This window comes from Ochlerotatus camptorhynchus, unplaced genomic scaffold (genome assembly GCF_037179485.1).
Source record: "Ochlerotatus camptorhynchus isolate MF236.1 unplaced genomic scaffold, CSIRO-AGI_Acam_v1.1 ptg000111l, whole genome shotgun sequence".
Lineage (NCBI taxonomy): Eukaryota > Metazoa > Arthropoda > Insecta > Diptera > Culicidae > Ochlerotatus > Ochlerotatus camptorhynchus.
In genome coordinates, this window is record NW_027040601.1 from 2,687,642 (window position 1) to 2,709,676 (window position 22,035).

At 41.0% G+C, this 22,035-nt stretch overlaps 1 protein-coding gene across 2 annotated transcripts in view; it reads left to right on the forward strand.

Moving 5' to 3' along the window:
* The window catches only part of LOC135699491 (uncharacterized), an 813,870-nt gene extending 795,139 nt beyond the window's left edge, over positions 1-18,731 (forward strand). For both annotated transcript variants that reach the window (XM_065219772.1, XM_065219773.1), the window contains 5 exons: positions 16,298-16,396; positions 16,475-16,673; positions 16,754-16,932; positions 17,086-17,251; positions 17,318-18,731. In XM_065219772.1, coding sequence (XP_065075844.1) covers positions 16,298-16,396; positions 16,475-16,673; positions 16,754-16,932; positions 17,086-17,251; positions 17,318-18,213 — 1,539 coding nt within the window. In that variant the 3' untranslated portion in view covers positions 18,214-18,731. The remainder of the gene's footprint in view (positions 1-16,297; positions 16,397-16,474; positions 16,674-16,753; positions 16,933-17,085; positions 17,252-17,317) is intronic.
* The last annotated feature ends 3,304 nt before the right edge of the window (positions 18,732-22,035 follow it).

Here is a 22,035-nt window from a genome sequence, read left to right on the forward strand (position 1 = left end):
AATGTAAGCTCATTGCTTATCGCATATTAGCTCATTGCGTGCTCTCAACTTAGTGTTCTAGATGCACTTCCACAGTTATTAATTGAAAGCTTTCGATGCCTGTACCATTTTTGCATTAGTATAATTGTGTGGTAGGCAGCGAATCCAAACACATAAAGCAACCAACGGTACAGACAAAACGGTTGCTACGACTACCACGACAAACTCACTCTGTAACATAGCTCGATCTGGGTGATAGAAGGATAATGATATATTGCTTGCCTGCTTTGTTGCAATATACACTGATGAGGACATAGCTTGAAAAGACATAACAAACAAATTCCCATTAACACACGTGTATCATCTTCGGCTTTACTTCGTGAAGCAGCTTACCAACAATTTGCTCGTTTCCTTCTACCGCCCCGAGTGAGTTGTGTCGCACGGGCTGCTTGTCATGAAAAAGAAGGAAGAAGATTATATCATTATTGCTTTCCACTTCAGACAAAGCGTTATCATTCGGTTCGTTGATCGCTTGTCATTTTGTCATTTGGAGATATTTTTGATTCCTTGGTGGTAAGTCAATCATACTCTATGCCCAGAGAAGTTGAGAAATTTTCCAACCCGAAAAATTGCTAGACTGGTCCGGAAATCTAACCCAGCTACCTCCAGCATGGTCTTGCTTTGTAGCTGCGCCTTTACCGGCTGAGCTAAGGGAGGAATGAAACTTAATACTAAAAACGTGAATTTCAGACACATTTTACAAACCATCATATAGGCTCTAATGATGGCCTATGGATCTAAGATTGGGCCCATCGCTAAAAATCTGCTATTTATCAATTTTATCTAGCTGAACGCGTCATTGGGACGTTACTTATGGATATTTTTGGTCTCTATTGAAAATTAAGTCGATTGCTGAATTTATGTATGGGCCCAAATTAGGCGCATTTAGGCCGACATTACATCCATTTTCCCTATATCTGTTGTTTGAAGATGTACAGCTCTCAGTTCTTTTCATAGAATTTTACGTTCTTCAATATTTCCCAAGACAGCAAACCTCTAGCGTACGAAATAAAAAAGTTGATATCGCTGCGCCATCTTTTCGGTGAAAACTTGAACTATATTTATCCAACAAATCATAGCCCTAACTAAGTCAAGAAACTTTGCTAAAAACGTCAAATCAATTGAATATAATCCGACAGCATTACTATATTTTTTTTTCCTGCTAGATTTCATTGCTTGCAATGGTCGAATAAATACATATTCAGGCAAAAATCGAACCTTCTCAGAATAGTCAAATTCCGCTTTCATCCAAAGAAACCACTTGAGGCAGCTACCAAATGGCACAGCACGGAATAATTTATCGCGAATGAAATTACATGATTAAAGTCCTAATTAATCATGAAAGCCATTTCTCTCTAATGCCTACATTTACCCAGGAGATAAGCTCGGCTAAACCGGTAACAAATTCGAAAATCCTCGCAAAAAGACCTCGCTACGCTGCCTCTATAGAGCTGCTACCTGCCAGCACCTACCTAGCACACATGACACACGGCTTATCCTTTGGGATGCATAAATAGCCTGCTCTCGAGTACACACCGGAACAAGTTCCTGTTTCGCATTAATGCAAATGCATCGGCTTTTCTCCAACATTGTATAATGCGAATAAAATGTGTCCAGCCGGTGTAGGTGAAATGTTGTAGGTATATTTTCCATTCGCATACAGACAGTCTATGTGAAGCGTTTTCAAAGCGCTCGCTCCGGAAACCGACGCGATATGCGTCTATATCTACACTAGTACCAACCGTACCAACCTACATTGACGGTACACTACAGAACGTTCCGTTGGCATTGGAAATATTAGCATGCAAGCCAAAGGAGGGCAACTCCAAACAACGAACCGTTTTGTCTGGAAATTGTGCGATCTAATCTAATCTAAAATCAATTGAACTGTAAACTGTTCTGCAAACTTTGCAAAATTCATCGATGTGTGCGTTAGAGCTGCACATTCATCAAGCGACTGAATCTCCCAACAGGGCTTATTTGGCATATTAGCATTAACAGGTGTACACCAATAGCTTGTAAGGAGTGTATCGAAAATTAACTTTAAACTTAAAAAAAAAGAATTGGGTTGAAATATGTGTAACAATTCACAAAGCTTTAGCTTCATAATAGTTCAGTAGAAAAACTAAACAGATAGTTGATTTCCGCAGAATTTTCGCCCCATATTGTTTAATGGCTTCCGGCAAATTCTGCGCAGTTCATTGAAATAGTCTTTGTGAACCACATGACTAATTCGATGTCAACAAGATTTTGACCATCACACATAATGTTGATTTTTGAAACCCACTCTGAAATAAAGAAGGTCGAGATACCGATGAATTGTACTTTCGGAACAATGGTAGCTCATCTCAATCTCAGGCCCGCCCCATTCGTTGTTATTAGGGTGTCCCACATCAAATTGCATCACGGAAAAAAACGCTTTAGAAAATTACCCATTGGGTATTTTCTCTTAACCAGTACAACCAGTTTGGTGTATAACTGTAATATATTTTTTGTGTTTTGACGTAGATTACGTCTTACGGCTTACGTCTTATGGGTACAGGGGGTAAATCGAAAATTGAAAATTGTGACCGTCACGAAGATGTGTAAGGTTTTGAACGCTTATAACTTTGTCATTCATAGATGAAATCTAAATTCAAATACATCAATCGATAGGAAATAACTCTAAGAGTCTGCTGAAATAAATTATTTTCCAATGTTTAATAAAAAAAAAAAACTTTGAAAAATGTACACATAAAAAGTGATAAATTAATTACTGTTTTCATGAAACAAACGTTTTCCCAAACCCAGTCGTCAAAATCGACTTGGTTTCACATCGTTCTGCTTGATCCTGAAAAGTTATTAAAGAGCGCTACTGTCATGGTCCGGCTCGTTTTCGCTTTGGACGGTGTGGTAAGTGGTACCAGCAGCAAGCAGGAGCAAGTCAGTGGTAAAAGGTGGAATTTTTCCCTCTGGATCACCTTTACAATCAAGGGTGGGGCTCACCTCTTCAACTAGATGTTTTTGCATTAGGCTCAATCCGTACTTACCCGACATCATCCGATGCAACTAGTGGTTTTCTATATTTATCTCGCTCTCTCATTTACAGCTGAACGATGCATTAATTTCTAAATAACAGTGATTGGTTCTCTTTATCGACCATCTCTTTCGTTAATAACTTGAGTACATGACCGTTTCTTGACGTGTTTGTCATATTAGAAGCTAGATAATAGCTTCTTTCGTCTATCTATGAGCTGAAAGTAGCTGGGTATGTTTTAACATGGCCATAAGGATGGAAACAGAAAGTCGACGAAGAGAATCTGTCAATGTTACTCAGGACTTAATGCATTTTCAGCTTGATTTCTGGAGAATCGATCGGATGATATCGGTCAGATGTGGGATGAGCTTTAAGGTTCAATTTACTTTGATGCTTTTAGGAAAATTTCAAAAGAAGTTTTTTCCGACGCATTATTTCAGATTGCAAAAAGCTCGCACTATTCGATTCCTTTTGATATTTTACACATAATGACGCGAGCTTTTTGCAATCTAAAACAATGCGTCGAAAAAAACTGCTTTTGAAGTTTTAAAAAATGCATCAAAGTAAATTGAACCTTAAGTTGAGAACGATGTCGTACCGAAGGTCATTTTCGCATCGGTCAACGTAGTGGACCGATCTCCTGGGCAACTACCAGCATCAGTATCCAGGCTTGGAAAATCATTTACATTCATTTCATGCATTCATTTACAGAGATACGGATTTGGGTTTTTAACAAAAGTTGTAGTTATTAACAAAACCTACAAAAGCTTCATACATCATTTTACGTAATTCTGTTGATGAAAAAAGTTAGGGGCAAATGAATGTAAATGAATGCACTAAATGAATGCAAATGATTTTCCATGCCTGGCAGTATCTCCAACGGATCGAACAATCGGTCCTTCTCAGGACTACAAATGTTTACAGAAAGAGTTTTATTCCTGGGATAAATCGGCGGTATCGACCGATTTTCAGTGAGTCTACAGTGATTCGTCTTCGCATCACCTCGAAAAGAGCACTTTCTGTGCAGATTTTATTTGGACAGTCTCAAATTCAATTCACAGCGATTTTGCCAACTTTGCGTGCGAGTAGCTCGGATTTTGGCGATGCGCGAGCAAAATTTTGATACGCTGCTCTTCTTGCTTGGATGGTATTTTGACAACTGAAGAGTGAATTCCAAAATCAAAATAGAAGCAACATTCTACACACACACACCTTCAAAATGAGGGGTGTTCAGGTTTTTTAAATGCAAAATTGAAAGAAATACGTCAAGTTGATACTGACCAAATTTTGACCGTATCACCCTTTATAATCAAGTACACGATCAGTGCACTTTCGTACGATGCGCACTATTCAAGCATTGCGTCTCGTCAGTACGACAGTATCTACGAGCTGTTGAATCAGATCCGGTACTGTGAATCGAACCAGGAGTTGTACAAACGTCGCAGTTTCCCGCCAAGGACCAACAGCCAGAAATCCACATCCACAGGGAACAATTCGACACCGAAGAAACCGCATGAGGAAAACCGAACATCTTACAGTGAAGCGATCCCGAACAAGCGAAACAATGAATGTTTTAATTGTCACGGAACGGGACACATTTCGATTAATTGTCCCCAACCTCAGCGACGACCTAGATGCACTTTGTGTAAGAAGGTTGGACACGACGAGCAGAACTGCGGGCAACATACAAAATGCAATGAAATGAACTGTACTTAAATTTTGACTCGCAACCAAAGTAGATAAAGGGTGATACGGTCAAAATTTGGTCAATATCAACTTGACGTATTTCTTTCAATTTTGCATTTAAAAAACCTGAACACCCCTCATTTTGAAGGTGTGTGTGTGTAGAATGTTGCTCCTATTTTGATTTTGGAATTCACTCTTCAGTTGTCAAAATGCCGTCCAAGCAAGAAGAGCAGCGTATCAAAATTTTGCTCGCGCATCGCGAAAATCCGAGCTACTCGCACGCAAAGTTGGCAAAATCGCTAAAAGTTGCCAAATCAACCGTTACAAATGTAATTAAAGTGTTTGGGGAACGTTTGTCGACAGCCAGGAAGTCTGGATCGGGGGGAATTCGAAAACCGGAAGCCGCTGAGACGACAAAGAGAGTTGCCGGTAGTTTCAAGCGAAACCCTAACCTCTCTCTCCGAGATGCCGCAAATAAGCTGGGTGTATCGTCTACAACCGTGCATCGAGCCAAAAAATGAGCCGGACTATCAACTTACAAGAAGGTAGTGACTCCAAATCGCGATGATAAACAAAATACGACAGCCAAAGCGCGATCCCGGAGGCTGTACACGACGATGCTGACGAAGTTTGACTGCGTGGTAATGGACGACGAAACCTACGTCAAAGCCGACTACAAGCAGCTTCCGGGACAGGAGTTTTATACGGCAAAAGGAAGGGGAAAGGTAGCAGATGTTTTCAAGCACATGAAACTGTCAAAGTTCGCAAAGAAACATCTGGTTTGGCAAGCCATCTGTACCTGTGGCTTGAAAAGCAGCATTTTCATAGCTTCCGGGACTGTCAACCAAGAAATTTACGTGAAAGAGTGTTTGAATAAACGTCTGCTGCCTTTCCTGAAGAAACACGGTTGTTCCGTACTGTTTTGGCCGGATTTGGCATCTTGCCATTACGGTAAAAAGGCCATGGAGTGGTACGCCGCCAACAACGTGCAGGTGGTTCCCAAGGACAAGAACCCTCCCAACACGCCAGAGCTCCGCCCAATTGAGAAATACTGGGCTATTGTCAAGCGGAACCTAAAGAAGACCAAAAAAACTGCTAAGGGCGAGCAGCAGTTCAAGGCAAACTGGCTTTCTGCGGCGAAGAAGGTGGACAAGGTGGCTGTACAAAATCTGATGGCAGGGGTCAAGCGTAAGGCCCGGCAATTCGGATTTGGAAAAGCGGAAGCCTAACTGAATATTTTTCCTGAATTTTATACTAATTGAACTTGAAAAAGAAATTTAATTTGATTTTTTAAATAAACGATTTCACCGATTTACACGCGTTTTCCCTTGACCAAATTTTGACCGTATCACCCTTTAGTGCATATACACTGCAAAAAGTCACAATGATTGTCGTGAAACAACGTGTCGAATATTTTAAGTTACTCTTCGATACACTCCTTATGGTGTTCCATCCGGCCCGGAACCAACTCATACAAATCGACGAAAAGGGTTTGCTTTGAAGTACTCGGTTGTGGATGAAAACGGATGGATCGACGACAAATAGGGAAGAGTTGCATTCAGTGCAATCACACACTAAATATTAGATTCATAAGTGCACTCAGCCATCCGTGCAGTTGATATTCCAGTCGACAGCAGAGAGCAGAATATCCGTAAAGACAAATCGTTTTATGCGATGTTCGAACATGTTCCGAAACGATGAATGAACGATATCAGGTTTTTTGTTTGTGTACTGTGTAGGTATATAGGGAGAATATGTTTATCTGGGCTATGATTCATGATTGAAAAGTTCAAATTAGGAAACTGACGAAAGTCGAGTAATACACGTCTTCATTTTCTAGAATGAATAGCCATGTTAGTGCCACAGATAGCCTAATCACTTAAGGTACAGTATTACAAGTCGAAGGCGCTTGGTTCGATTCCCGATCGAAGAAATCTTTCGGGCTGGAAATTTTCTCGACGTTGCCACACAATATACAAATTCATTGGCAGGCATAAGGCAAGGGGCATACATGGGGGAGAGGGTGATTGAAATTCGCTTACCTTTCCATATATCGGACGAGATAGGGGAGGCATGAGGTTTCAGAAATATCTGGGAAAGTTGCGATAGTGTCCCCCGAGTTTTCGAAAGGAACTATTTTTTTTTAATTTAGCATGCTGAAATATAAGCGATGCAAACGCAGAAACGTAACCATAAAGGTTTATGGAAGGTTACATTAGACTCATATTTAAAAAAATATTTATGTAGCACTCATTACTGAAAAGTGTCACTTTTCGACACTTTTGTTTTGAATAACATAATGGCCTGCTTTTCATAACTCAAATAACAGTCTAGATAGAGCTGGAATTAGGGCGTAACAGCTTTTGTAAAAAATGACTTCTCTCGATGATTTCTCGGAAGCCATGGCTCTCCCTGGCAAATCAACATCACCATCGAGTAGATGAAGACTTGTCCTACCCGATGAATATATTGGTTTGTGTAGGCGTGCCTTGAATTCCGAGAAATCAACGATAGAAATCATTGTTTACAAAGGCTGTTACGCCCTAATTCCAGCTCTATCTAGCAGTCTCGAAAACTAATACTTTTCAGCATCCAGTGCCAAAAAGTTCTACTTTTCGACACTCTTTTGAGTACTAAAAATGTTGTATGCAACTCGTTGCAAAATTTGTTTTTTCAACCCTCGTCGTAATAAACAACGACTCGTTCTAAAAAACCTTCTTTTTGCAACTTATTGCATAAATAGCTATTTTGACGCTCAGTGCTGAAAAGTGTCACCATAGACAAACAGACATAACTCTTAGAAGAAAATTGTTCAAAAATATCGTCAAGCGTATTTTGCATGCACACTAGCACCCTCTATCATGGACATTCCCGAGCATTGATTTCCCTAGTTCTGTCAAATAAGTGATGTCAGTTCTACGAAATTTTTCGTAGATCTATTATATAATATAACTGACTGAATTTTGCAGAAATACGGATCCGTGATATCTCTCATTTGCTTTAGGCATTTGTTTTCTTTGCGTAGTGTGATTTTTCTTTTACTCGAAACAAGTTTTTAAAAGTGGCAACCAAAAGTTCTGATAAAAAGCTATTTAAGGCTTAAGAAGCATGGTTGAAGGTGGATTGCTAAGCAGCGTCATTTTTAAGTCATTATAAGAACTTGAAGGTTCCGGTACCATAATTGGAGAGCATTCTAAGCAGCCTCTGGCGGAACTTGGACGGAACTTTTAGAAAATAAATTAAAAAAGGTTTTTGTCTAATGAGAGAGAGAAGGATTAGTATTTTCCATTTAATTCCACTACTTTATTTGCTTATCCTTGACAGATACGCGTATTTCGTCTACAATGTGCAGACTTCTTCAGTGTCTTGTACTAATACTCGACTCGTCGACTAGTCGAGTATTAGTACAAGACACTGAAGAAGTCTGCACATTGTAGACGAAATACGCGTATCTGTCAAGGATAAGCAAATAAAGTAGTGGAATTAAATGGAAAATACTAATCCTTCTATCTCTCATTATACAGGTATTTCACTAAGACGCCCACATTCATCAGGAGGTTTTTGTCCTTTACACCAATTCTATATTTAGTTCGCACTTTTATGAAAGTTATTTCTAAAGGCAGGTATAAATGTGTATAGATTTATCAGCATTAGTAGTAGAATTGGAGCTGTTTGAAGGATTAAACCCAGTCCTTCTGCGCGAGAGCCCCAGCACGAACCGCTGCGTCATCTGAGATATAATAAAGTGAGCTGTTGTCCTGCCTACTGTTGGAGTTTTCAGTGCCAGCTGACTGACTTGAATACGAAACACAACACCTTGATGAATTTCAAATTGGTGTTTGCCTGCATGGTATTCCATCACACTTGTGGCGCAGTGGTTAGCAATCGTAGATTGCATGCCGAATACACGGGTTCGAATCCAGGAAATTACTTTTTAATTTTTTTTATGTTTGGATAGACAATGTTGCATAAATATAAGAATTATTATTTATTCAGGCCACTGATCACTTCATATTACCGTACATTAAATTTTGTTACTAAATAATAAAGACTTGTGTGGATGGCTTCATGTGGCTTGAAAGTCCTGTCGGAACTTGAACTTTATGGAACTTGAAAATTCTGTCCGAACTTTATTCGAACTTTATGGAACTTGAAAGTTCTGTCGGAACTTTATTAGAACTTTATGGAACTTGAAAGTTCTGTCGGAACTTTATTTGAACTTTATGGAACTTGAAAGTTCTGTCGGAACTTTATTAGAACTTAATGGAACTTGAAAGTTCTGTCGGAACTTTATTAGAACTTTATGGAACTTGAAAGTTCTGTCGGAACTTTATTTGAACCTCATGGAACTTGGAAGTAATTTTAATCGTTGAATGCGGAATTTTTGGTTACTTGGGTAATCAGCTTCTGACAGAACTTAAACGTCACTGTTATAAAATACTCAAAAAATAGTTTTTGTCCTTTACACAAATTGTATACTTAGTTAGTTTATGAAATTTGTTTCTATTAGTTTTTTATTTATTAGTATTATTTGTATTAGAAGCTGATACTAGAACCCAGTCCTTCTGCGTGAGCATGAACCGCTATGTCATCTGAAATATATTAAAAAGAGCGGTTGTCCCGGATACTGCTAAAGTTTTCAGTGCCGGCTGACTGTCGTGAACACGAAACACAACACTTTGATGAATTTTTTGGTGGTTTGGTGGTTTCCCGCATGGTACCCCAGCAGGCTTGTGACGCAGTGATTAGCGTTTGTAGCTCGCATGACAAGTACAAAGATTCGAATCCAGGAAATGCTCTTTATTTATTTTATTGTTTGGATTGAATATTTATGCACTGCATAAATATAAGAATTATGATTTATTTAAACCACTGATCCTTTCATACTTACGTACATGAAATACTGTTACAAAGAAAGACTTGTGAAGATTGTTTTATGTGGAGTTTAGACCGAACTTTTAAGAAACTTTAAAGTTGCTAAGAAGTTTAGAAGAGAACTTTTAAGAAACTTTAAAGTAGATAAGAAGTTCCGTAGGGATGTTGCAGCCATGTTTACAGCCTTGCGTGAAATTCTTAACAAGTGCTTAGGGCTACTTTTTGGAACTTTGTTTGAACTTCAAGTTGCTAAAAGAACGCATCGGTACTTTTTGGAGCCTGAAGTTCCTCTTGTGCTTTATTTAGCTTCTTAAGCAACCAGTTCTGTAGGTAGTATGTAGGTACTTTATACGATGCGGAACTTTTGGTTTCTTGAGAATGTTTCAGAAATGAGTGCTATTTCTACGACTGCTAAACACTTTAATGTGTACAAAGTAAACAAATATAATATGCATCAATCAATGTTATTCATGATGATTTACTGGTAAAAGTGGATTCAATATTACACTCATCAACTTGATTTGTTCTCAAATTATGTGTACTGTACGATGCGTTATGTTACACAACAATCGAATTGACCAATATACTGCTGTTTGGATATAATATTCAGCAACTTTTTTTCTGTATTAAATCCCGATTCAAAGTAAATTTGGACGCATTGAAGGGATCATAACTCAAAAATTAAACAACATACATGATTGATCAAAACGTCACACAAAAGGGTATTTATTCAGCATTCAAACGATGTATAACAAGTTATTACATTTCACCGTTTCGAACGAACTGTCGCACTTAACTTGTGATCGATGCCATCATGATCTGCACAGTCGCTGGTGACACTGTACCGGCGAACTTATTCCACTTTAAACGCATTTGCTGTGCATTTGTCACTTCTTTACCGCATCCTCGAAGTTTTCGCTTGATAATTGCCCAATATTTTTCGATCGGTCTGAACTCGGGGCAATTCGGAGGATTAATCCCTTTGGCGACGAAATTAACATTGTTTGCAGCATACCATTCAAGTACCTCCTTAGAGTACTGGCAGCTGGTTAGATCCGGCCAAAATATAACGTTGGTCTTGTGTTACCGAATGAAGGGTAAAATCCGCTTTTCAGACGTCATTGTGTGAGATGTGATGAAAACCTTGGTTTTAAGGCCACAACTGCAGATTCCTTGCCAAATCATTAGTTTCCGAGCAAACTTATCAGCAAAAACAAATTTATACCTGGAAAGGACATCCCCATGACCAGTTGACAGGTAAAATTTTCGTCCGGGGATTTGTTTATAATCCATTTTGACATATGTTTCGTCATCCATTAAAATACAGCCATCAAATTTCGTCAAAACTCGTTCGTATAGTAATCGTGCTTGCTTTTTGGCCACTAAATTTTGTTTCAGGGAGCGATTCGGATGTTTACTGGCACAAAAAGACTTATATCCTTCTCTTGAAAGGATGTTACGCACGGTGGAAAAGTTGGAATCGTTTTTCTTTGCCAAATCACGTATGGAGACACCTGGGTTGCTTTTCACGTACCTCAACACCTTTCTCCTCAGCTCTTTGTCCCTTGTGCCACTTTTATGATAGATGCGCTGTGCTCTATTCCACACTCAGAGTATCCTTGTAACGTTTGATTACAAGACTCACCGTTGACTTTGGGAGTCTTAACACTTTTGCTATTTTTGAGGAAGACCACGAAGGGTTCTCTAGATGTTTGTGCACAATTAATTTTCTTTTCTCAAGTTCCATGATCCGTAATTTCGGGATGCGTGGATCAATCGAGAAAAACTTTTCCCGAATTTCTTCGTCAATAAAACACCAACAAATGCCTGTCAAACGTTTTTTTGTTCCAACCACCAGGGGCGCGGTGGTGTATTAAATCGTGCGTCCAGCTTTACTTTGAATCGAGCTTTATTAAGATTAGTATGTGATTCGTGTCTCCAGCGGGATGCATTGGTCCCCAAGAGCTGACTACTAAATTGACCTGAAAAAGAACTGGCATCACTGATAAGTTAGAAATGTGGTGACTTGCTTAATGCTTCAGTGGCGCCACCATGACAAATGCGAGAACATTCCCAACTAAAACCTTATTTGCGAAGAATATGATTATGAGTGTTATGTCTGTTTGTCTGTGGTGTCACTTATCGACACTGTTTAGACATTTCGTTAAGATTTCCCATGGAACAATACAATGGAACAATAGTTTTAATCCTTTGAAATCTGGAATGCCTTCTGGCATATTTTTGTTATTATATAACCCTGATGTTATCTTGGTATTATTCTATGAGTTCTATTGAAGTTCCCGTGGATTTCTTCTTTGTTAGAATTCCTTTGGAGTTTCCACGGAAATACTTTAGAAGTTAAATTCGAATACTTTTAGAAATAGATTTCTATCTATAATTTCCTACGCCGAGATTCCAACAGCCGAGCAGTTCTGCAATTTATTTTGCTGAGATTCAGTGAAACAATTGCCGAGACTCAGCTAACAAATAACATTTTGCTGAGATATCAGCTAACAAACAGATATTTTCAGAGATATCCGCAAAAGTAAATGCCGAGGTAATCGGCTGTTGGAGATTTTACCGAGCTAGATTAAGTGTGTACACACTTAAATTTTTTCGCCGAGATTCCAACAGCCGAGTAGTTCTGCAATTTATTTTGCTGAGATTCAGTAAAACAAGATGGCACACAAGATCTTTGAAGATGATCCATTTATCATTTAGACTGAATGTATGAGGCTTTTGAAGTTGCTAATCTATGCTAATTTTTTAGATATGAATTTGCCTCAAATGGTTTTTAAAGTTAATGAGGGAGCCATACTACACTAGTTTTAATCCTCTGAAATCTTCTTGGTGATCAAATGGAATTTCTCCAGTAATTTATTTTAAAATTCCATCTTTAATTCCCTTGCTTTTTCTCCTGGCAATGCCTTGGAATTTATCGTGGTCTTTCCTGGAGTGCCTTATGGCATTTTTTTTTTATTTATAAGGGATGTTATCTTGGTATTAAAGGTTGAACACGAACAAATCCATGGGGGGCTGGGCTGGTACGCAACACCTTCCGTTCGAAAACACCAAGGGCGCGTTAATCCTCCACGAGCATAGCCCAGGTCTCGTGGCCGTAGAGGAACACCGGTCTAATCAGCATCTTGCAGACAGTCAACTTCGTGCGGCGGCGAATTTTATTCGACCGGAGCGTCCTCCGGAGTCCAAAGTAGGCACGATTCCCTGCCATAATGCGTCTTTGAATTTCTCTGCTGGTATCATTTTCGGCGGTCACCAGTGAGCCCAAATACACGAACTCATCGACCACCTCGATTTCGTCACCGTCAATCTGAACTCGGGGTGGGAGGCTAACATTGCCTTCCCTAGAACCTCTTCCTTTCATGTATTTTGTTTTTGATGCGTTGATGGCAAGTTCAATCCGCCTAGCTTCAGCCTTCAGTCTGATGTACGTATCCGCCATCGTCTCAGAGTTCCGTGTCATGACGTCAATGTCATCGGCGAAGCCAAGAAGCTGGATGGACTTCCTGAAGATCGTGCCACTCGTGTCTATCCCAGCTCTTCTGATCATACCTTCTAACGCGATGTTGAATAAGCAGACACGAAAGTCCATCACCTTGCCGTAACCCCCTTCGAGATTCAAAGGGACTCGAGAGTGTCTCCGATATTCGAACAACGCACATCACTCGATCCATCGTCGCCTTGACCAATCGCGTCAGTTTATCCGGAAATCCGTACTCGTGCATAATCTGCCATAGCTGATCTCGATCGATTGTGTCGTATGCGGATTTGAAATCGATGAACAAATGATGTGTGGGCACGTTGTATTCGCGGCATTTCTGCAGAACCTGCCGAATCGCGAAAATTTGGTCCGTGGTAGCGCGGGCACCCATAAATCCCGCTTGGTATTGCCCCACGAACTCTCTTGCAAATGGTGACAGACGGCGGCATAGAATTTAAGAGAGTACCTCAACAGTGTGATCGCGCGGCAGTTGCAGCAATCCAACTTGTCGCCCTTTTTGTAGATTGGGCATACGACACCTTCCATCCACTCCTCCGGTAATATCTCCTCCTCCCACTTCTTGGCAATTACCCAGTGCAGCGCTCTAGCCAGTGCTTTACCACCGTATTTTAATAGCCCGCTTGGAAGTTGATCTACACCAGTTGCTTTGTTGTTCTTCAGCCGAACGATCTCCTCCTCAACTTCTTGAAGATCAGGGGCCGGTAGCCTGTCGTCTTCTGCGCGTGCTCCAAGGTATGTTGCCGTGCCACCTTCGTTTTGTGCTGCTTCACCGTTGAGGTGCTCGCCATAGTACTGCTTCCACCTCTCAATCACCTCACACTCGTTCGTGAGAAGGTTACCGCCCAAGTCCTTGCACATATTGGCTTGCGGCACGTAGCCTTTGCGCGAACTATTTAGCTTCCCGTAGAACTTCCGTGTGTCGTTTACGCGGTACAGATTTTCCATCGCCTCGCGATCTCGGTCTTAATGCTGACGCTTCTTCCTTCGGAAAACTGAGTTTTGTCTGTTCCGCGCTTGTCTGTATCGCTCCACATTCAATCTCGTGCGGTGTTGCAGCATTCTCGCCCGTGCTGCATTCTTCTCTTCTACTAACAGTTTGCATTCGCCGTCAAAACAGCCCTTTCTTCGGTCCGGGATTGCAGTACCTAGTTCCGCTGCAGCAGTACTACCTATGGCCGAACGGATAAGAGAAGCTGCGCCAAACTGCTCTTCCGTGGGTAGTGCAACTTCTAGCTGCTGCGCGTAGTCCTGGGCAACTCCGGCGTCCCGTAGTTGCTCAATGTTGGGTCGCGGCGTTCGACTTCGACGGGTGTTATGCACCGTCAAGAGTTTAAAGCGCATGCATACTGCAACTAGGTAGTGGTCCGAATCTATGTTCGCACTGCGGTACGTGCGGACGTTGATAATGTCGGAGAAGAATTTCCCGTCTATTAGAACGTGATCGATTTGGTTTTCTGTGTGTTGGTCAGGTGATCTCCAGGTGGCTTTGTGGATATCCTTGCGGGGGAAAAAGGTACTTCGAACTACCATACCCCGAGAGGCTGCAAAGTTCACGCATCGTTGGCCGTTGTCGTTCGATACGGCATGCACGTTGTTTGGCCGATAACCGGTCTATACATTGCCTCCCGTCCTACCTGTGCGTTCATGTCGCCGATGACGATTTTGACGTCCCGTTGCGAACAGTCGTCGGGTCTCCCTTCGTGTGGGCAGTGCACGTTGATGATGCTGTAGTTGAAGAAACGGCCCTTAATCCTCAACTTGCACATCCTCGCGTTGATCGGCTGCCAACCAATCACGCGTCGGCGCATCTTACCCAGCACTACAAAGCCGGTTCCCAGCTCGTTGGTGGTGCCACAGCTCTGGTAGAAAGTAGCTGCTAGATGCCCGCTTTTCCATACCTTTTGTCCCGTCCAGCAAAGTTCCTGCAGTGTTACGACTTCAAAGTTACGTGGTTGAAGTTCGTCATAGATTAGCCTATCGCAGCCTGGGGTATGTCAGTACGTACATATCTTGAAAATGTTATCAAGCACGGGATTTAGAAAAGGATAAGTCAACACAGGATTTTATCATTATTATTCATCTGCCAAATTTTTTAAAAGTTCCAAAACAAAGGAAACTTCTGTATTACATGTGAAAGATGTCAAATTTACACAATACTTAGTCATCACCATTAATCCATATTATCCATGCCCTCTGAATCACTTTTCTTAATCCAACCATTTATTCAATGTTTGTAGGCCTTTTTATTTATTACTTTAGTATACCAAGAAAACAATCGTTTCTAATTTGGAATTTATGTATAATTTTCACCCATAATCCGCACAAACCCTCTCTTTTTATGAAGATAAACCTACAACTTTGGATGTATTAATAGTAAAAAAAAATCGTTTGATATGCCCCTTGATCTTGAAAAGAGTGAAACTCGAAGAGTTTTCGTAAATTGCATAAATATCGATTAACAAAACCAGAATCACTCAAACACAACCGATACAACACAACAACAGAACAGCCAACAACCAAAACACACCACAACCGTACGTACATATCGCTTCAAGTAGTGGGATTGCTATTCTAGCGTTTAGTTTCGAATTAGTGTTCCTGACAATCATTCCTCTAACTCTGCACCCTTCACCAGAAGCAATATCACCATTGCAAAGTAAGCAATCTTTCGCAACTCTTCTTCTCTAACAAAAAAAAAAGAATGCTGATAAAACGAAGCGCATCACGCGGCGTTCTTGCACAAAGTTCTTCTGCTATGGGTAAGCTTTTTCTCTTTCTATTTTTCTATTTTACACTAAATATAATCACTATGCTACCAACTTAGTTAAGTTTACAAAATTTTAAATGATAGTTGTTGATAAAATATTAATTTAAGCAAACAAAATTCGTACAATCAAATAAACGCGCAGTAGGATCTAAGGCAGCTTCATAAACAAAATTATGTAACGTTTCTCAATGTGAGTCAAGTGTTGAATGAGATATCGTATGTAATGAATACCCGTGTGGCATAGCTAGATGTTATTCGAAACCAGTCTAAATATTGCAACAATTGGCGTGATAGGTGTAAGCCCCATCGGAGACGGAAAACGACGGTACTAATTGAATGTTTCTATGTGTTTTCTTCTATTCCTTTACCCCTTGTATCGAACGAAAAACAGTGTGCCCAAGGTCGTGCCGCATGGCTGGAACGCGGTAGACGATGCAGCGTGCAAGAAACACCCGCCTCCTGCCATCGACGATGGGTCAAACGTAATCGGGTAAGACGGTTGCTGCGATTAAATGGACCGTTTAGCCGTTTGTCGTCAACATTTGAAGCGTTTGCATTTCTCTTCCAGATACAAGACTCATCCGTTGGTGGCTCCTCGGACGATGAAGACTTACTCGGTGTGCTGAGAGGCCCCAGTTCATTCGCCAATGCCTTCCTTTACGTAGGTTTAGGTACGATAGCAATTGGATTAGTTATAGCGTTCGTCGGTACCGGCGAGAAAGGATTCAAAACGGTTGAACTAAGACTAATCGGACCATCGTTAATCGGTAAGGACGGGGCTACTTAATAACTAATAAGAAGTTGTTGACTTAACCCAAAAAAATCGTCTTGTCTCGTTCCGGTTTAGGTCTCGGCTTATTTTGTTGTATATTGCGTATCCTGTTTTGTATATGTCCGTCACACTGTTTCTCATCTAGTCGTAGAGCGCGAAATAAGAAGAACGCTAAAATAGACGCCGATCACCGGACTTCCCTGTTGCGTGGCGACAGCAAACGAGTATCGATAGCACGCGGACCTCACATACCGGTATGTACCCTGGTTGAAATACCGACTGACCATGCCGAGCCATGATGGCAGCTCTGCAATTCGAAAACCATCAAGGACGTCGACTTGGTCGCACATCCTTACTACTATATGAACTCCCACCATATTGACCCTCAAAACTTGTTTCATTCCAAGACTAAACAGCCACAAATCTACCCCAAGTCGATAGTGAAAACCAAGACGTACGAGGGCGTGGAAGCACTTCGGCAGATAGCGACCACTTCATTGTTTCTACAGAACGAGCAGAAAGTTTCATCCAATCGCATCGTCCCAATCATCAAGGAACCGGAAAAAGTAGAAGGTAACTGCATCGTACCTCCATACGAACCTATACTTACAACCGATTCCCCTTTCCAACCTCCCCCAGAACCACCTTTAGAGCTAAAGAAAATCGACCCCCTCAGGGCTGATACGCTTAGTGTGATAGACATCGTTAGTATATCGGACGGTGAAGACGACGCCGATGATGACCGAAGTCACAGGCACCACCCACAGGGTTCCGACGTCCAGGTGATAGATCTTACCGGCGAGGATGACCATTCCCATTCTGCCAGTTCCCACCACCAGCGAAAGGACAGCAAGCTTCGAAGGCAGCGAACCTCGGTCAACCAGCAGAAGCCCAAAGACTCCGGATCGGCAGCCGATGGGTCTTCATCCCTTTCGCCAGGTGGTGCTGGCTCCAGCAGCGGTAGTCTGTTGATGGAAACCTCGCTGATGATCATCGGTCCCACGCCGGTGAGTTCACCTACCAAACAAATGCAACAATCAACCCTCACGGTACCGATGACCACACCGCTGGACGGAGCACCGAAGTCGTCCGCTGGTAGTGGTACGCTGCTGACAGTGCTGCCAACACAATCAACCTCGTCCACGTCCGCCTTCGGAGCGATCGTAGCTCCCAGCATAAACAACAACCACACGCAGGTGCCCGGATCACTATCACCGCTGCCGTCGACCTCGTATCTACCCAGTGCGGCAGCGTTCATGTCCCACATTTCCCCCCTGACGCCACCGTACACTTCCGGTCACATGCATAACAACAGTAGCAGTAGCAGTAGCAGCTATCTCCTATCACCACCGCCCATGGGCGGCGGAGCAGGCTCGGCCATTTCTTCCCCCAGTCCCAATCAGTACGATCCGCTCACGCTAGGTACCAACACCGTCACCACGACATCCCCATTGCTACAATCATCACCATCAGCCGCGACCACTACCAAGAACGAACCGGAACTAGTGTTAAGTCCAGCGAAATTAGGACAGTAGGCTATTACTATACACAATATATAGAGAAAGAGAGACAGAGAATTTTTTCCTATGAAACTTATTAGAAGAAAACAGCAAACAGGTGCAGAACGGGCAACGCGAACAACAACAACAACAACAACAACCAAACCGGAAACCGCAGCACAATCGAGCAAACGAGAATTGAAGCAAAACCGGAAATGATAAACTCCAGCTGACGAATGTCAGATGGAGAAGCAGAGTGTAGGAGTTGGGGGCGATATTTCCACCAAAGTGGAGAACCTCCCGAAGACCAATCAAATGATCGGATGAGACACATTTCTAGGGTTTCGTTGCAGCAGGTGTGGGCGGGAAGTTTGGTTAAAGTAAACCTGCTTCAAGGAAAGCAAAAAAGCATCGTAGCTTTTACTGAATTGAAACTGGCCAATGGTGAATTTTCTAAGGTTATGCAGCCCTCTTTTACATGAGTGATGCCCATCCTCAAAATACAACGCTGTGATCTCCAAAATACTGAACCGTATGAATAAAGAAAGTAAAGTCTCCCGTGTTTTTCGTTTGGGGAAAGTAAAGCAATCTCTTTTATTCATACGACCCACTGTGTTTAGGTGCACAATAGTTTTTGTCGAGGTTTTATAAGGGCAATCTATTAATTTTCTTACAATTGCTCACGAGTATTTATGAGCATGAGCACGAAAAATCGTCCATGGTTCCTACTCCATTGATGCCAGATTACCCGAGATTTGATCTGTTCTCCGTTCGACGGGTTTCAGTTGCATATTTTTTTCTGGCAGCACTTTTTCTCTGGCTTCGCAAATGTAGCTTCTCATCACTGCTTACTCGCGACTCCGGTTTTGTGGTTCGAGCAGCGATGCCAGATATACCGATTTCCGAACTAGATACCGATGTACAGATGAGATTCCTCAGAATACCGATTTTTGAAATTGTATACCGATTCATAGCGATTTTTTGAATGATTAAAATTATGTTTGCCTACCCACGCTCGAATTTCGGAGAAAATTACTGTGAGAGACTTGCATCTTTTTGAATAACCTAAAATTTTGGAGCCCTCAAAATTCTTAAAAAAAATCATCTTTGAAAATGTCATATGCTTGATACTCTTTTGACTAATGTTTTCATTTCTTCACCGTTTTTGGCTACCCATGAATCGAGAAACTGCCGATGGCTCTTTCCGGTTATTCTTATAGAATCGCGAAATACTTTTTAAACATTATTTAACTTTCTAAAGTTTTTGTTCATATTTTACTTCCTGAATTTTCTTCTACCTTTTGCCTGGAATTTTCTTCTACCTTACACCATAACTTAATTTTCGATTCCTCCCGAAAACTTATTTCAACTTCCCTTGGAAGCTTCTTCAGCCATCGCCTTTGTTTTCTCACACCATTTTTTTTTTTTTCAACTTCCCCTGAACTTCAGGGATGTTTCCAGATGTTTATTGCGGATTCACACTAGCTGCAGGAACTTTTAAGAAGTTCTGAAACTTCGTAAAAGTCTAGATTTTTGAGTAAGTTGCGATAAATTAAAGATAGTTTCATTAACTTCTGTTCAAATTCCAAAACCCGAAAATTTCAAGAAAAGTCCAGCGAACTCCAGTGAACCTACGAAAATATCAGAAACATTTTAAAGAATTTCCAAGAAACTCAGGAAATGTTCCATAAATTTAGGAAACGTAAGGGAAGTTACATGAACATTAGAACATTTTATGTGAAACTCCGTGCTTTTTATTGGCAGTGCCATGAATTAAAATTTTAAAAATCGGGAAGATCAGCAATCTTCAATGCTAATGATACAATAAATTCAAGAAAATTATGTGAGCACGTCAAGAAAGTCCAGATACCTTCAAAGATGATTATATATATTCAGGTAGCCTCATTATAATCAAGGAAGTTCCGAGTATGTACCCATTAACTTCAAGAAAATTACAAGAACTTTTAAGAAATTCCGTGGAATTATGGAATATTCCTACATGCATTTCAGGAATGTTCCGAAAACTTCAGGGGCATTGAGGGGGTCTTCAGGGATGTTTTATGAATATCAGGAAAATTTGCTGGATCATTAGAACATCTCCCAGAAATCTCTTTCTTCCGGAATTATGTCCTTGTTTCTTTCGACTGTTCCGAATTTCTCCCAGAAGTTTCTTGCAATCTGCCTTAGGGTCTGCCAGCGTCTTAGGAAGTTTCTTCCGTCTTCTTCTGGAAGTGTGTCTTTTTTTTCCTTGATTTGTTTTCCGTCGATCTTGATTTCCGTGCTGAGCACCACAATGCTACCGACGCCAGGGAGGCAGCTCCCACACCACTACCTATCGACCCATCAACTCATGAACCGGGGACCAACGGCTTTACTTCCCTTCCAAAGGAAAGCGTGATCAGAGATGTTATGCCTCAGAACATCCCGGCGGCACCGACTGGGATTGAACCCAGGCCTGCTGGGTGAGAGGAAATCACGCATACCACGACACCACCGGTGCCGCTTCTAGAAGTGTGTCCATAAGCCATAGATTTTCGACTTTTATTGGAAGGTTTATGCGAACTTCTTCTGGCTTCCTCTAGAACTGGCTACTTCTGGAATTTACTTCTATTTTCCGAAACTTTTCTGGCTTTCTTTGGATGTGACATCCTATTTTTTCCGATGGTTTCTTTGAATATTCACTAGAAGTTTCTCAATTCTTGTCTTGGTAGTTCCCGGATGTTTCTCCGACTTTTCTTAGAACTTTTCTCAAATTTCTCCAGAAGAGCTTCTTTCTTTTTTCTCTGGATGTTCCTTCAGAAGCTAATCCTAACATTCCCCAAAGTTTTCTTTCAGAATTTTCCGATCATAGTCCAAAAGTTAAAATTTTCGCTTTCAAAAACAGCTAAATGTTTGAATTTATTTTATAAATTAAAATAGTAAATACCGATAAATACCGATTTATAAAAACCTTTGATACCGATTAACTTTAAAACAATCTGGCAACGCTGGGTCCGAGGGCAATATGGTGTTACACTGTACACAAACATCATCCTCTGATCGAATGAAACCGCAGACCATTCAAAACAAAACACCGAAATCGCTTTTTTGAATGATAGCTGCAACCGGATGACGGTTGTTTTGATATCAGATGATTTTCCTCTTATGGGAAGGGATAGGGCCTTCAGTTGAAATGCGTAATGCTCTGCAGAATGACTGTCATACTAAATGGAAATGCATATGGTATTGGTTCAGCCCCATAACGCAAATCATTCAAAACGATGATGTAAATAATTCTATCGAACGTCATTTGCTGATCTCAGCTGACAAACGAGGTGGAAGCATATGCATCGCTATCAGAGCTATTACGAACATAGGTAAAGGATGAAAACCAATGTTTGGCTAATTCGTGGTGGAGGAGGTTTTCTCCACGACGAAAATTTTGTATCCATAATGTAATGGCTTATTATGGCTATTCAGTATGGAATTGTAGATAATCAAATTATAAATCTAATTAAAAGCACTCACATGTCACCCTATTCTTAAATGTTTGTCCTCTGAGTGCCGTATGTTTTATAACTAATTTTCAAACGAAAATCATCCTGTATTTAGATGACAGTCATATGGATGTTCATCATCTGACGTCGAATTCAACCATTAGAAAATCATCCGAAATTCGAATGCATATTGTTAAAGGGCTCGAGCAATGCAATAATCATTCGAAGTATTGCGGATGTTTTGGTTCAGTGTAGGACACATGGTACAATGCACCACACGGTTAGAAAAAAGTACCCAAAATTAAGTTCTTTTCACTCATCTCGGCACTACAGTGCAGGAACCCAAAAGTAGGTAAAGTGGGTCAAAGTAATTTTCATTTAC